Genomic DNA, 14,685 nt, shown 5'->3' on the forward strand with positions numbered 1-14,685 from the left:
TGAAATAAGGGACAGCAATTTTGAAAGCTTGAATGAACTCAGAGATGTGATTTTTTTGACTTAGGGCTCCTAACTTGCATGTTTCTGTTATTTTACCCCAGAGCTTGCTTGCTATTTTCTTTTTAGCTGATGCTAAAGTGACTCATCAGTCTGGCTATGGAAACCTAACCCATGCTTTTTTTTCTTTAGGCACTCAGTGTTACTGAAACTCTGATCAAACCTTTGGAAAGATTTAGGAAAGAGCAGCTAGGAGCTGTAAAGGTTTGTCCCTTGTTGCCTTTATAAGTTTATTTAATTTCTCTACTTGGATTGTGTTGCAATAATGACATATAATTGGCAGAAACATACTGTTGTTTATATTTCATGTATTGACACTTTTTTGTTTCTACTTTGAGAACTTGCTTCAGAAACAAATGGAATGTTTCAAGAAGAGAAGAATGTGTCCTCTCCATTCTTTTCCTCACCTCCCTTATCTTTTCTGTCTGGAGTAGGAGCAATCCTTCTAACAGCCTGCCCCCCTTCCTAATGGGTAACCCTGTTCTGCCTTGTATTTGCTTGCACTTGCACAATCAAAGGCTGAGAAACATTAACTGCCCGAAGGAGTTTGCTCACCAAGGTGCTTTTAACTGCATTTTTGCTACCTGCAAAGTGAAAATCGCCTTTATTTTATTCTTTTTGTTTTGAATAAATAACTGATTGTCTCTGTATTGGTGGAAAAAGTAGAGGCTAATGACAAGATCTCATTCAAAGTACTTCTATTTGGTGAAAGTGTTTGGTAATTTTTTTAAGGTTGTCACTAAGTTGCATATATTTAAAAAAAGGCAAAGTAAACTTTGTGTATTAAATACAGACAAGCTTTGGATAAAAATAACAAGGACAAATTTAACCTCTTTGTCCCTATCTATCTTTCTTCTTGCAGTGAGGAATTTAAATGCTTATAAAAAAAAAAGAGGACCCCCCCCAGCTATTTTTTACAGTTTTCTGTTGCAAAAATCATTAATACATTTTCCAACTACCTGCATATGTTTTATTTTATAATAATGACTTCATCACCAGCGATATTTAACAGCTAAGACAATGTTTCATTTACAAGAGCACTATGCATTTTGACTTCAGCAGGAATAATTAACATGTTCTGCATATGATTTCAGTGTTCATGAATTGAAAACACTCTGTTCATCATAAATCCTTTCAGTTTAATAGTACAATGAGCTTTGTGTAATTTTATGGACTTGAGAGAAGTATATTAGATGACCCAACCAACATACAATAAAAACTTGGTCTGTAATATAGCAAGTCTTCCAAGGGATGAAAATAACTCATTCTAAATGCAACCTCTTGTCATAGAAGCAGCTGTGTAATGAATGGATTATTTCAACAGTATTTTTGCTGTTAAAGAGCATTGCTGTTTTTGGGGTGAGATCTCCTAATGCTTCAAATTATCTCATATCTTCACTCATTTCCTAGTCAGAATTCTGTTCCTGATGCTTCTAACACAAGTTATACTCAGTCAGTCTGCATCTCTCATGTTGTTTGGATGGCTGTTTCACTCCCTGCAGACTGTTTTTGTGAAGTTGTAGCTCTTATTTGTGATCTAACCTTCTTTTTTTGGACAGAATTCTCAATGACCTTTAAGTACAGAAGTCTTACATAATTGTATAATATTTAAATAAAAATCCTCTAACAATATTTAGCTCTTGGAATATTCTTAACTGAATATTTATTCAATAGAATCAAAGCACTGACACTGGAAATATAATACGGCTTAGCTCTGAAAACCAAGTTCTGGCATCTAGTGGTGAAATATATCTGGAACATGGTGTAGTATTTGCTTTAGGAAAGATTTGCACACTACTATTACAAAATAAAAGCTGAATCTGCTGCCTCGGATTTTCCTGTACCTTAAATCCCCTGCTGATGAAATGGTCTGAGTTAGGCTTAAGATGAAAAAGAAAAGGATACAAGTTTAGCTCTGTAGTGCTGAAAGCTGAGACCTTGTTGAAATACCTCTTAGTGAAAGGTGTTGCTCTAATCCCAGGATACATGTGTAAAGTTTCTGGCTTTGCCTATTAAGAAATTAGAAGAACTCTTTTTTCCCTCTTCTCCTGGCAGCACTCAAATGTTCACCATATCAGTGGAAACTTTTCTAATAAAAACCCAGAGATCCACCCCCTTCCCCACACTCTACTTTCTTCCTAGTTCCCCAAATGCTATTATGTTATCTCTGGTCACCACATGCATATCTTAATGTTTCTCAGCTGATAATTCATATTGTGGCTCCCTTTTTAAAGCAAGTTATAATGGGGGTAAAAATAGCATTTTTTGTAAAAACCCTTGCTGAGAAGCAATCCTAAACAGCTTATATCACCTCTTAATGTAGTGCCATCTTCAGAATCTAATGGTTGAGAGAACAAAAATGTGTAGCACTTAGATTATATACAGTATTATTAAAAATGAAAGGTTAAGAGGAAAAAAAAGAGAAAGTATGTCTGTAGGGTTTAACCAGGACTTTGGGTAGAATGCATTTAAATTAAATTCCAAATAGACTATTGACAGAAAGAATATTTTAATTGAGCTAGTGTCTTTCTGATGAGGAAATCTGTCAGTTCTTGAATAATTGAAATAATTGACTTTTCTTATTTGAGATTATTTTCAACTGCAATTAGATGCACCGAAAATAGCTTCAAAATGGTTTGGTTGAATTCATCAATACTGACTTTTGCCTTAACACACTGTTAGGAAATTAGAACTGGGGAAGCAATTTGTTGTACAATGTCTTGTGCTAAATTAGATCCCGGAACTCCGATTTCCTGGAAACCAGGACTGTCACTCTTCCAATGCATTGCTTTTGGTGGCCAGAGAGAAGGATTTGCATGTGCAAATGATACTCATATATATCTGAGAGAGTTTCTCTCTTGCTAATATTATTTTATGTCTTATGGAGATTTTTATGTCTTTTAAAAAGTCTTTTGTTTTTGTCGTGCACAATGAAACTCTGGTAGGAACAAGAATTCAGCACATTGTATAGCTTTAAAGTCAAGAAATCCTGTGGAATATGGAGGTGTATTTGTTTTTGATTTTGGACAGTTGAAACTTTTCCCCTGTCAGTTTTAGAAAGTTGTTTTTCCCCAGGGAATCTGATATTTCTGTTGAAGTTCTCTATTCAGAAACAAGGTGGTGTGGATAATCCCTGAAATTAATGAAAAATGCAATAAATCAGGAGGAGGTCTGGTTTTTTGCTCTTTTGACTCAGAAGATGTAAGCATCTGTGTGATAAACTACATCATGATGATGCAATGGGATTTCATTTCAAGTTAGCCTTTAAATTAATTTTCAAAATGAAATGGAAATATACTTTGCTTTACTTATCAGAGCTATGATAGGTTTTTTCTCTTTGTTTCTGATTAACTTGAATTTTAAAAGAAAGTCTTACATTTTTTATGTATAAATGATTGCTATTTTGTTTCTGTGTCTAGGAGGAAAAGAAGAAGTTTGATAAAGAGACAGAGAAGAACTACAGTCTGTTAGAAAAACATTTGAATTTATCAGCGAAGAAGAAAGAGCTACAATTACAAGAGGTATTGTCACCTCTCATTTTTTATTCAAGCTAAAGGCTTTTGAATAGGTATATATACCTATGCAAATACAAAAGCAGCATTCACAGTGGTAAACTGCTAAATGTTCTCAACTGGAAAGGTGGGTGAAAAAATCAGTAGTATATGCTGAACTTAGTGATGTATCCCTACCATTTCCTGAGTCAAGGAGCACTGGCATCTTAACAACATGGGGTTTTTTAATATGTAATTAAGGGAACAGCAAAGTGCAAACATATTGTGAAAAATTCTACATTTCTTATAAGGCTTGACCATAGATGTAATTTGCATTGCAGTGTTAGTATTGACTATGTGTCCTGTGATAATACATTTTGCAAAGTGCAGCAAGACTTCTGTTCCTGAAGAAAGTGGTTTTATGCTTTTTCTCACGTTTTGAAGATTTGTTTGGGGAATTTTTGAGTAATGCTACAAAAAATTTGTTGACAGTTTATTACTTATAACCAGATCTGTTTTGCCTGGCAATCCTTCTGTCCCTTTGGGATTTTTATCATCATATTTGTAATAGTTTTTATTGCTGGAGCAACAGCATGGGTAAAGACTGCAGAGAAATCTTCCAGAGACTTGCTGTAGCCAGAAGAATTTTTTTCCCCAGATAAATGTAATTATGTCAGAATTATGAATGCTTAGACTATAAAAGACCTTAATGTTTTCCTCAAAGATAGCTCTTCATCCTGTCCTCTAGCCCATCCCAAAATAGTCTATGCCATTTTTCATAAAAATGGTTAATGTAACTGGCAAAGTTATCTAGGAACTTAAAATCTCTGATGGCTCTCAAGTTTCTGTAGGATGTTACTTTGTCATACTGAATTTTCAATATAGGCCCTCATAGGCATATAAATTAGTGTCTTTGGGGGAGTTGAGTTGTCTTGGTGAAGTTCCTGGGCATTGCTCATGTGTCAGGACCTGTGCTTTTATCAAACTGATCAGCTGCCAAAGAACTTGATACAGAAAAAAATAGAGGATTAATTATGGTATCTTGATGAAGTATGATTCTCAATATCAAATCTGAAATGGGATGATGGAAAAATACAAAATGCCTGTAAGAGGCATTTTGAAGCTTTACCAAATATGGTCTAAAGCTTTAAAGCATGTGTGAAGTTTAGAAGAAGCAAATAGTTTGCTTTAAATGTTCTTCAAAGTTTCACGAACAAAAATTCTGAAATTCTTCTGTCAGGCTTTTTCATTTGCGTGTATCATTTTGGAGTATAAATATACAAAGAATTAAAAAAAAGTCCCTTGCAATGTGTTGTCAGAGTGCTAAATAGGAAATACTTTCTTGCACAGGCCTAGAGAATAGGTGTATATAATTGCACTGGAGCTTCCTAACTTAGTATTATACATGGCTGTTAGTGTCAGTTCCTGACTGGAGTAAATAAACAATGCAGGGATAAAGTTGACAAAAATCTGTTGAAAAACATGCCATGTTTTGGCGTATCTTACATTAACAAAGTGTTTGACTCAGTGGGGGGTAATTTCACTGAGATGGGGTCTTATTTCTGTATTTCTTCAGCAATACCCAAAATACAGTGCAACAGTGAGTGAAGCTTTCTGGGTACAGGGGGATGCTCCTGCCTCAAAAAAAATGAGAGATGTGATCATTTACTTACAGGGGAATTGAGATGAATCAGTGAAATGGCTGTGTTGAATACTGTATTCAGGATTGGGTGGGGAGGAAACCAAAACACACAGCCAAAAAACAAAGAAGAGAGACAGGAACAGGCTTAGGTGGGGCTTTGATGTATATGGGGCAGTCTTACAGTTGCTGAGTCAGATGTCCTTGTAGACTCACTTCACAGTCTTTTCCTATGGTATCGTGGTACCCTTCATATATCAGTATATATCATTAGAAGCTTTGCAGGCAACTCAAACAATTCCCGTGTTGCACAGTTTATAGAATGCATCAAAATGGCAGGGCTTATTGAAACATATTTGCTTACTGATATACCTATCAGAGCTTTATTTTTTAATGGCATTTGTGGTTATGCCCCTTTAACTGCAGACAGATTTCTATCACAGAGCAGCAAAGCCAAGCGCATCTTATGGCAAAACTGTCTTAAAGCTGATTTGATTTATCCTCTTAAAGCATAGCAGCCAGTGTTCTGACTGAAGGATATAGCCTCAGTATTTAAGAGAGAGTCCATGATAGTAAATCTGGTCCTTTCACCTAACCCTTTCTCCATCTCCTTTTGTAATTTAGTGTAGAAGTGTTTGGTATTATTATACGGGCAGAGACTAAGTGTTAGTTACTCTGAGTAATCCTTGGTGACCTTTCTTTAATGTAGTTTAATAAAAGTTTGTTGCCCAGTTGAAGTGTTATTGTTTAAGAAGGGCACATGTACCTTAAATAATAACTTAAAATAACACATAGATGCTAGAAAGTTAAATATTTAGGTAATGGATGGCAGCTGAAATATAACTGTTCACCATCGATATGATGTTGTCATTTCAGCAAAGCTGTGCTAAGTAGGCTTCATTTTTAGACATTTGATGCTCTGTGAAAACTTGTGAAGTGTTGTACCAAAAAGTGACCTTTTTTCTATTGCATTTCTTGTCAGTCAGAGTGTCACAGGTGTGGGACAGGTAGAGTAGTATTCTGGCTATTTAGAGCAGTTATTCGGGTTATAGAGTAAAACTTACAGTACCAGCAATGTAGTTTTCAAAAACAACATTTTCTTCCTTAGTTTCACTGGAGAGATGATTTTCTCTTTTGCTGATGGAAGATGCTCAGAGCTCCCTCTCTCTGTTTGGTCAGGTACCTTTGCACTGCTATTGAAGCAGTGCATAAGTACCTGCTCTGGTATATTTGGATTGTATTCCATAGAAAAGAAGCTTGACAAGGTGTTATTGGAGTTTTTCTAAAAATTAGCCTCAGGATTCAAAACAACATTTCCTAGTAAAAGGGAATTACTGCTGCCACCTAAAAATAAATGAGTGATCTATGCTATAAAGGGATAAATCCCTGTTTGCAGCATATTCTCTTATCTGCTTGCCACTTGTATGCTGCATGTGTGTCATCTTGAAGCTGTCTGCAAAAGCCTTTGAGACTTCATTGGATGTGCTCTGTGTGCAGGCAGATAACCAAGTGGAGCAGAATAGAAAACACTTCTACGAGCTGTCCCTGGAGTATGTGTGCAAGTTGCAAGAGATACAGGAGCGGAAGAAATTTGAGTGTGTGGAACCTGTAAGTATCAGTGATATTCAGCCTACTCTGTCTTCAGTAAGGGTAGACTGAGAAGGGATGCAGTTGGACAAAAGCCAAGCTCTGCTTTCTGGAAAACATGGAATTGTGTGACATAACAGAATTTAAAGCAACTTGTTGTATCTACCTCAACTCCTGGTACAGGCACACATAACCAGGCATCTCTAAGCTTACCTCAGTATTTACAGCTGGTTTGGATGCACTGATGTTGAATTTCAGAAAATGTGTGAAATTTTTGCTGTACTGCAAAAACCTGAATTTACGGAGTAAGATATAATAGAGGATTCAAGAAGATGATGTTGGTGTCAGGCTTCTTGCACTGGGTTTCTTTACCAATGAAAGAATATTGCTGACTAATGTAAGGAATCTAATTTTCATTATGAAGGTTGGACTTAGAGGCCTGCTAGGGAAGAATTGCAGATATATTTTAATTATGAGGGTGCTGCTGGTTGGAAACACTATTATCTGGTGGTCTGATGTGTTTAATTTCACTTGCAGTTAAATCTGTACAGAAATCAAGGGATTTGACTAAATTTTTGTGAAAATTGTATGTGCACTGACCAAATTTAATTAAATCTTCTAGAAGAGCTGATTCTAAAATTTTTTGAAATGTGCTTTAACTTTGTAGTACAAATACAAATTTATCAAACAACAGGGCAACAGTAAGTGTAATACTGAGATAAAGGGAGGATGGATTATAGAATTGTTTCATTTGCTCGTGCTCTGAAGTGTATGTTTTTGTGCCAAGTCTGTCCTCTGACTCTGATACAATTACTTTAGTGTGATATTGAAAAAAGTCCCAAATGACCCTGATCAAAGTAGTTGGTCATTATTGAGCTCATGGGAACTGTCTATTTTAATATAGTTTATCGCTGTATAAAAAAATTGCTAAAATCCTTAAGGAGGAATAAATTACTGTATTGATATTAGCATTCTTCAAGGAATGGGAAAATGCTGTGGAAAAAAAAAGGATTAAAAAGCAGAAAAAACTTATGTTGGATTTTTATTTCTTAGATTTTTAAAGTTTTTTTTAATCCTAAATAGTTTTGCATTTGGCTGTTGTGTTTCAAACAATTTCAGGTTTTCTCAGAGCCAGACTAGAGTAATAAATCTTCAAATGATGTGTTTAAAACATGTCCCTTTCTCATTTCTGAAAACTCCCTCTGGATGGGGCTGAACTTTGTGTTGCTTGATTTGGATTTAAAATTCACACTAGAATAGAAAACTGAAATTATTTAGTATCACATTCTTATTCCCTTTTCCCTTAATAACACTGTATGTGTTTTTTTGCGTTTTTGAAAATGGTTTATTTATGACTTCAGACTTTCTTAAATAGGTTTCTTTGGTTTGTTCTCCCTAGAGAGATGTTCTTTCCTGTGTCACTTGCTTCTGTCCAACAACCTGAACCGAACAGGAGAGTTAGACAGGACTGCCCTTTGTCCTGTTTCCAATATAGTATAACTCATTCCTTCTTTCAAACTGAAATGCTGAAGTCAGAAGCTGCAAAGTGGATCATTTGCTTGTTCTGGCAGAAAGTCAGATCTGTCCACAAAAAGCAGTGATGAGTGGAAAGCTTCCTTCTTTGGACAAACCAGATGACTCTCATATGAAAGTCGTCTCCACATGGTCATCAGCACAGAAGGCAATGACCAGGGAAATGGTGACTCAAAGACAGAATGATCATTACCTCCTTGTGCACCAATGTTTATTCCAGACATCATTGGTATCAGACCAGCTGTAGGAAAACATTACATAGGAAAGTTTGGGACATAGGGAATATACATTCCCTATGGTCAAAAGGAAGGTAAAGATCAGCTGTGAAATTCCAGAGGCAGTGCCACTCGAAAGTGCCCGTGTGCAGCAATTGTATTTAAGCTTTTCGTTCTAACAGGTCTTTTATTTCTCTTTCAGGTGCTATCTTTTTTTCAGGGTTTGTTCACTTTCTACCATCAGGGATATGAACTTGCTAAAGACTTCAATCATTACAAAATGGCCCTGCAGATAAATATACAAAATGTAAGTCGAGTCTACTTTTGTGAGTAAAATCACCCACCCGCTTAAGCTGCTGCACGTGCAGGATCTGTACTGCTGATACCTCGGGGACTGCATTGCTTGTGAACTTTGGGGATATGGTGCCATCTCCTGGATAACCGATCACATCACTGAGCAAATCATCACTGATTCCAGCGAGTTCTTCATCGTTTCTTTTAGAACAGTAAAAAACAAGCACCGACTTAAAGGTCTCCTCTCCTTTTTCTACTTTTTATAGAGAATTATCACAAGGATTGTCATGAAAGAGTTAAAAAATGACGCAAGTCTGTACAAATGTATACACAACTCTGGAGAATTGGGAGGATAGGTAATAAAATGCCAAGGTTTTCAGTGTTTTGAGTGTGTTTTGGAATCAAGTACATGGTGGTCACATCTAAGGGTCCTTGCTTGACAGGGCTACATTATCCATAGCTAAGAAAAGCTGGGAGTTCTTTTTTTCTTTTTTTTTTCCTTTCATCTCTGCCAGGTGTGTGACTTGGAGTTTCTGTTTGTCTTGCAGCAGCCCTTTCAGGCAAGAAGCATCCCTGTTGGTTTGGGGTGCAGAACTGTGTAAGGAGACTTGGTCTCAGCACCCATGATGTGTTTGACAAAATGATGTGTTCCTTCACTGACAGGCTAACAGGGGGCAACTGCTAGTTCTGTGTACCCTCACACCAAATTGCCCAGAGTTATCTGATCTGGACTGGGAGAGCAGAGAGCAAGGTGACAGGCTGAAGCAATGCCACTGACAGTCACTGATGGTCTGTTTGCTTCCTTGATGTTTGTTGAAGAGTAAGACTTGCCTAGAGGAACTTGCATGTGCCTGTTGATAGGAAGCAAATCATGTACCCTACTGCAAACAATCAGTTTGTGATAGTGCATCTGTTTTATTGACCTCTAAGGACATCTGGACACAGGAACTACTTCTTGGAGATGGCAGTCTGTTTTTAGAAATGGCTTAACTAGCAGGGAGGCAGAAAGGCGGAAGAGAGGATTACAGGTGTTGTAATACATGGTGATGTGATTCATGTGGCATGATACCATTCCTTTAATTTTCTTCCCATGTGTCTCAGTCTCAAGTTTCCTTTTGAGCTGTTGTTTGGTTTGGGAAGGGGAACTGATTAGCAGTAACTTCATAAGCAGACTTTTGTGGCAGAAGTCAGTGCTTCTGGAGGAAAGTTCAGGACAGGCTTGCTTCTGTGTGCTTAGCTTAACAGAGTGAGGAGCAGCAGGGAGCTGCAGTGGATAGAGGGGAGCTGATGCAAGAGGAGCAAGAAATGAAACATGAGAAGGAAACTGTGATACGCTTTTGAAGATCTGGATTTCAGTTTACAGATGGAAAAGAGCCAGTGAAGTGATCTGAAGAAGTGATGAGCATTAAGAAAGTAAGCTAATTTCAGCAGCTGCAGTGTCAATTGACTGAATGATATTATAGTGTGCCCCAGCAAATTCTAAAGAGGTTGAGCATTACAGCTCAAGTTTTGTGAAGATACAAAGAAGCTGTAGAAATAAAGGAGGACAAGGATTAACAACTATTCAAGGTAAAAGAATAGAAGGAAGCATCTGAAAAGATCATGAGAGGACATGACACATTCTCAACTGTGTTGAAGTTGAACAAAACTTCCTAAAGGAAAAATGAACTGGGGCTTGGCTATGGTACAGCTGAGTTACCGGCAGAACACTGGACTGACATGTTGTTTTGAAGGCTACAAGATTCAGTACAGAGAGCCTAGCTGGATATGGAGAGTGATTTGAGAGTTGCCAGTATAGCTGTAGTAATTGCCTTCCCTTTCATTCAGGTTGTCTTTAGGTTGACAATTACGCTGTGGATTTCTTCTTCCCACCCTGCCCCAGACCCTGCCTTCCCCTCACTGCTCCTGTACCCCCCTCAAATGAAAAATACCCACCCTAGCCTTGTAGCCCAAGCTCTAGAAAGCTAATTCTTCCAATAGTCATCTTCTCTTGTAAAATCCTGTGTCTCCAACTAGATTTCCCTGCACTGTCAAGACTTTTCTCTCAGTTCTGTGCCCAACCCCATACAAGGATCCCTGCAGCCTTGACCACAGTCTCCTGCCTTGATAAAAAACCTGGTCTTTGCTGGGAAGACGGGCCATAGCCACGCTGGTGCAGCAGGTGTGGTTGACTCCAGCTTTGTAATAGCTCAAAGGGAGACAGAAATTTTCTCCAGGTTCCTGGGGCCCACGGTGCTGCATCCCACCATTACCAGGATGCATTTTACACACTTGGATTTGTGATCATTGCACAGCTTGGACAAATACCCTGGCAGGATCATTCAAAGCATCTATCCTCGGAGTGATCAGTGCTCAGAAACAAGGTTTAGGTATGACATTTTTTGGCCTTTGTCCTGTGTACAGAATGTATTTTTTAATGCAGCTGTTCTAGGAAACTATGAAAAGGAGCTTATAAAATTGTTTGGAGCCTTAGAAGTGAGTTATATGCAGGGTCTAACTCCAAAATTTGCAAGCGTGCGTTTGGAAGTGTGTACCTTCCTCAAAACACATGTACCAGCTGGGGAAAGTACTTGATGGAATTTAAATATGTACTTTCAGTGTTCACTGTTTGGACAGGTGCATCTGTGGAGAAAAAAAACCCAGATATTATCATGATTGTTTTGGTTCTGTTGCTTTTTCATTGGCCAGTTATCAGTGTTTTTCAGACCAAATTGAAGTTTCTTGTGTCAGGTGAGCTGCTTTGTTCTTTTGTGAAGTCCTATTGTATAATTTGTGGGTTGTATGGTTACTTTCTGATAGTTTTTACTAATATTCTGATAAATCTGTTCTGGCTGCTTGCTGAGTTTGGAAGTGACATTCAGAATCTAGTGGACTTTCAGGGATTTTGGAGATTTATTTTTGCTTCTGCTTGTGTGTGATCAAAACATTTGACACATATATATAGTCTCAGTGTGTATGCATGACCTTGTTGATGACCTTCCTGTCACTTTTTTATCAATAACCACAGAAAATCCTCTACTTCTTGACAACTGATAAGAATCTAATGAATTAAGCCAATATCTCTAGTAATGTTTCTCTATGGAAACTTGAATATTCAAATTAATTTTGCACTCAGTGTTTCACTTTTTTTGGAATAGGTCAGCACATTGTTTTAGAAATTTGCTCAGGAACTTTTTTGTGGGTCAAGATCAGGACAGGGAGAGATCGCACCTCAATTACCATGATGGGCAAAGCAGACTTGACAGGCGGGAAATCAGATTAATTTATCACCACATTAGGGCAGGGTAACAGGAAATAAACCTCAAATCTTAAAAGTACTTTTCCACCACGTGTCTCTTCTTCTGAGCTTACCTCTGTTGCTGATTTTCTCTACCTTCTCCCTTGCAGTGGTGCAGGGGGAACAGGGAATGGGGATTATGGTCAGTTCATTACATGATTCTCTACTGCTGCTTCCTCCTCAGTGGGAGGACTCCACACACTCTTCAAAGGCTCATGTGGAATTCCTCCCTCTGGAGACTGTCCTCCATGAATTTATCCAACATGAGTCTGTCACATGGGCTGCAAGGGGACAGCCTTGCTTACTGTGGTCTGCATCACAAGGGAATCTCTTCTCGGGCATGTGGAGCAGCTCCTTGCCCTCCTTCACTGGCCTTGGTGCCCACAGACTTGTTTCTCTCACATATGCTCACTGTGCTCTCTGGCTGCAGTTCCGTTATGTGGTTTTTCCCTCTTAAACACAGTTATCCCAGAGGTGTAGCCCCCATTGCTGATGGGCTCAGCCTTGGCCAGCGGCAGGTCCATCTTGGAGCTAAATGGCATTGACTTTGTTGGACATGGAGGAAGCTTCTATCAGCTTCTCACAAAGGCCCACTCTGTAGCACCCCCATACACCAAAACCTTGCCATGCCAACCCAGTACATGATTATAATTATAACTTCTATCTGCCAGGAAGAGTAAGTCTTTCTTCCACTCTCTTTACTAAAGAGTTTTTGCTGCCTTCTTTTAGACACGAAATCGTTTTGAAGGAACAAGGTCAGAAGTAGAGGAGCTCATGAACAAGATCAGAAGGAATCCTCAGGAACATAAAAGAGCAAATAACTTCACCATGGAAGGCTACCTCTATGTACAGGAAAAAAGTAAGGTGTATTTTGTATTCCATGGTGCCCATATTGTGTATGCAGCCAAGTCTTATTTCTACAGGGAACATGAAGAAACAAAGTATTTACAATTTAATGAACACTCATCCAACTAAATGTTTCAGGTCTCAGTGTTACCCTGGCTCATAAAAAGAGCATGGAGCTTAAAGTGTGACAGTTCTTAGTAAAAGTGCTGAATTTGGGTAAATTTAGTTAACCAAAGAATAGATTTCGTGTTATTTTTTAATCCTTACTGATTAACCTTCCCTAGGACTGTCAAACATTTGTTGTCAGACAACAGAAGTTGTCAAATTAGCCTCTGGAAATTGGGCTAGTTTAGTCTGCTGACATTAACTGTCATTTCCTTGATTCAGTGATATGTTTTTGTTACCTAATTGTGATCATAAGGTCAAATAAAGCAAGCTGTCTGTTGGCTATCTGCTGTTAAAAATCTCCCTGTGGAAGTGTATGTCACACAAATAATATCCTGTCAATACTTGGAACAATTGTAAATCTTTCTTACACTAGTGAAAAAGCCAAATAAAATGGAGAGCTCTTGCTGCTCAAGAAATGACAACAACGTAATTTTTTGAAAAACATTTTGCCTAAATCATATTTTTAAGGCATCTGCCGTTATAGAAAGAAAGGATTCCTTTGCAGACCTTTTTTTAGGTCACTGAAGTGATAGAAGTGAGCAGAATCCAAGATTCTACAGTTACATTATGATGCAAATCTCAACAACACTGAATGCAGTAGGCTGGGCTCTTAAGCAAGTCTATTCTACATGGGGTGTGCAATGATGAGTAGCTAGGAGTAACTTTTGGAGTCAGAAGTTGTGATCTCACCTTCGCTAGTAGATAGTGTAGAACTTGCAACACAGGTGTGTTAATCTGTTGTAATTTAGCTTCAAGTAAAAAAAAAGTGTAAATCTAGCTTTCCATGTTCTGCTAAATTAAGTTTCCAAGGGGTATTTATTTTATTGGGAAATATTTTGTCTGTAGTAGTGAGAAATAGATGTGATATAATTCTTTATATTTCTCATAAAGCATAAATGTGAAATCCCATACGTATCAGTTTTTAGAGTAGTAAGCACCTATTAACATTTATATTATGTTGTCTAATATTATTAATTCATGCTGCATTATTAGGACTTAGGTAGGGCTCTGAAGTATCATTTTAGAAAGTGGGAGAAGAAAACACAGGAGCTGGAAAAAGTACATACAAAAAAAGTACATGTAATTCTTCCATGTTCTCTAGGGCCGGCTCCCTTTGGTTCCAGCTGGGTGAAGCACTACTGCATGTATAAGAAGGAGACAAAGACGTTCATCATGATCCCATTTGAACACAGATCAGGAGGGAAAGTTGTGAGTATATTTTTATATTGCACTCTTATACTTGTCCTGTATCAAGATCAGAGGATGTGTCAGATAAGATGTGTCAAGTTCTCTCCCTCTCTCCCCTCCTTGCCCCTTTTTTTCTTCTTTCCTCACGCAATTCACTCTGCCATTTAAGGACATTAACCTAAAGTTATGGATGGATCAATAGATAAGAATTCTGTTGACTTTTCAGCTGCTTCCTTTTAGAAGACCAGAGAACATAGTACAGATAACATACAGTGTTTTACTACTTAGAATCTGGTTTATCCATGAGGCATTTGACTTAGTGAAGAATAAATCCAGAAAATATAATAGACTAAAAAATTTCTTACTTGCTCTAGTTGGATTTTTTTCATT

The 14,685-nt window shown here is 37.8% G+C and overlaps 1 protein-coding gene across 1 annotated transcript in view; it reads left to right on the plus strand.

Moving 5' to 3' along the window:
• ARHGAP10 (Rho GTPase activating protein 10) overlaps window positions 1-14,685 on the plus strand; it is a 145,938-nt gene that overhangs the window by 56,997 nt on the left and 74,256 nt on the right. The window contains exons 4-9 of the mRNA XM_071555637.1: window positions 190-261; window positions 3,477-3,578; window positions 6,685-6,795; window positions 8,725-8,829; window positions 12,823-12,952; window positions 14,210-14,316. Of these exons, the coding sequence (XP_071411738.1) occupies window positions 190-261; window positions 3,477-3,578; window positions 6,685-6,795; window positions 8,725-8,829; window positions 12,823-12,952; window positions 14,210-14,316 (627 nt within the window). The remainder of the gene's footprint in view (window positions 1-189; window positions 262-3,476; window positions 3,579-6,684; window positions 6,796-8,724; window positions 8,830-12,822; window positions 12,953-14,209; window positions 14,317-14,685) is intronic.

Source organism: Pithys albifrons, chromosome 5 (genome assembly GCF_047495875.1).
Source record: "Pithys albifrons albifrons isolate INPA30051 chromosome 5, PitAlb_v1, whole genome shotgun sequence".
NCBI lineage: Eukaryota > Metazoa > Chordata > Aves > Passeriformes > Thamnophilidae > Pithys > Pithys albifrons.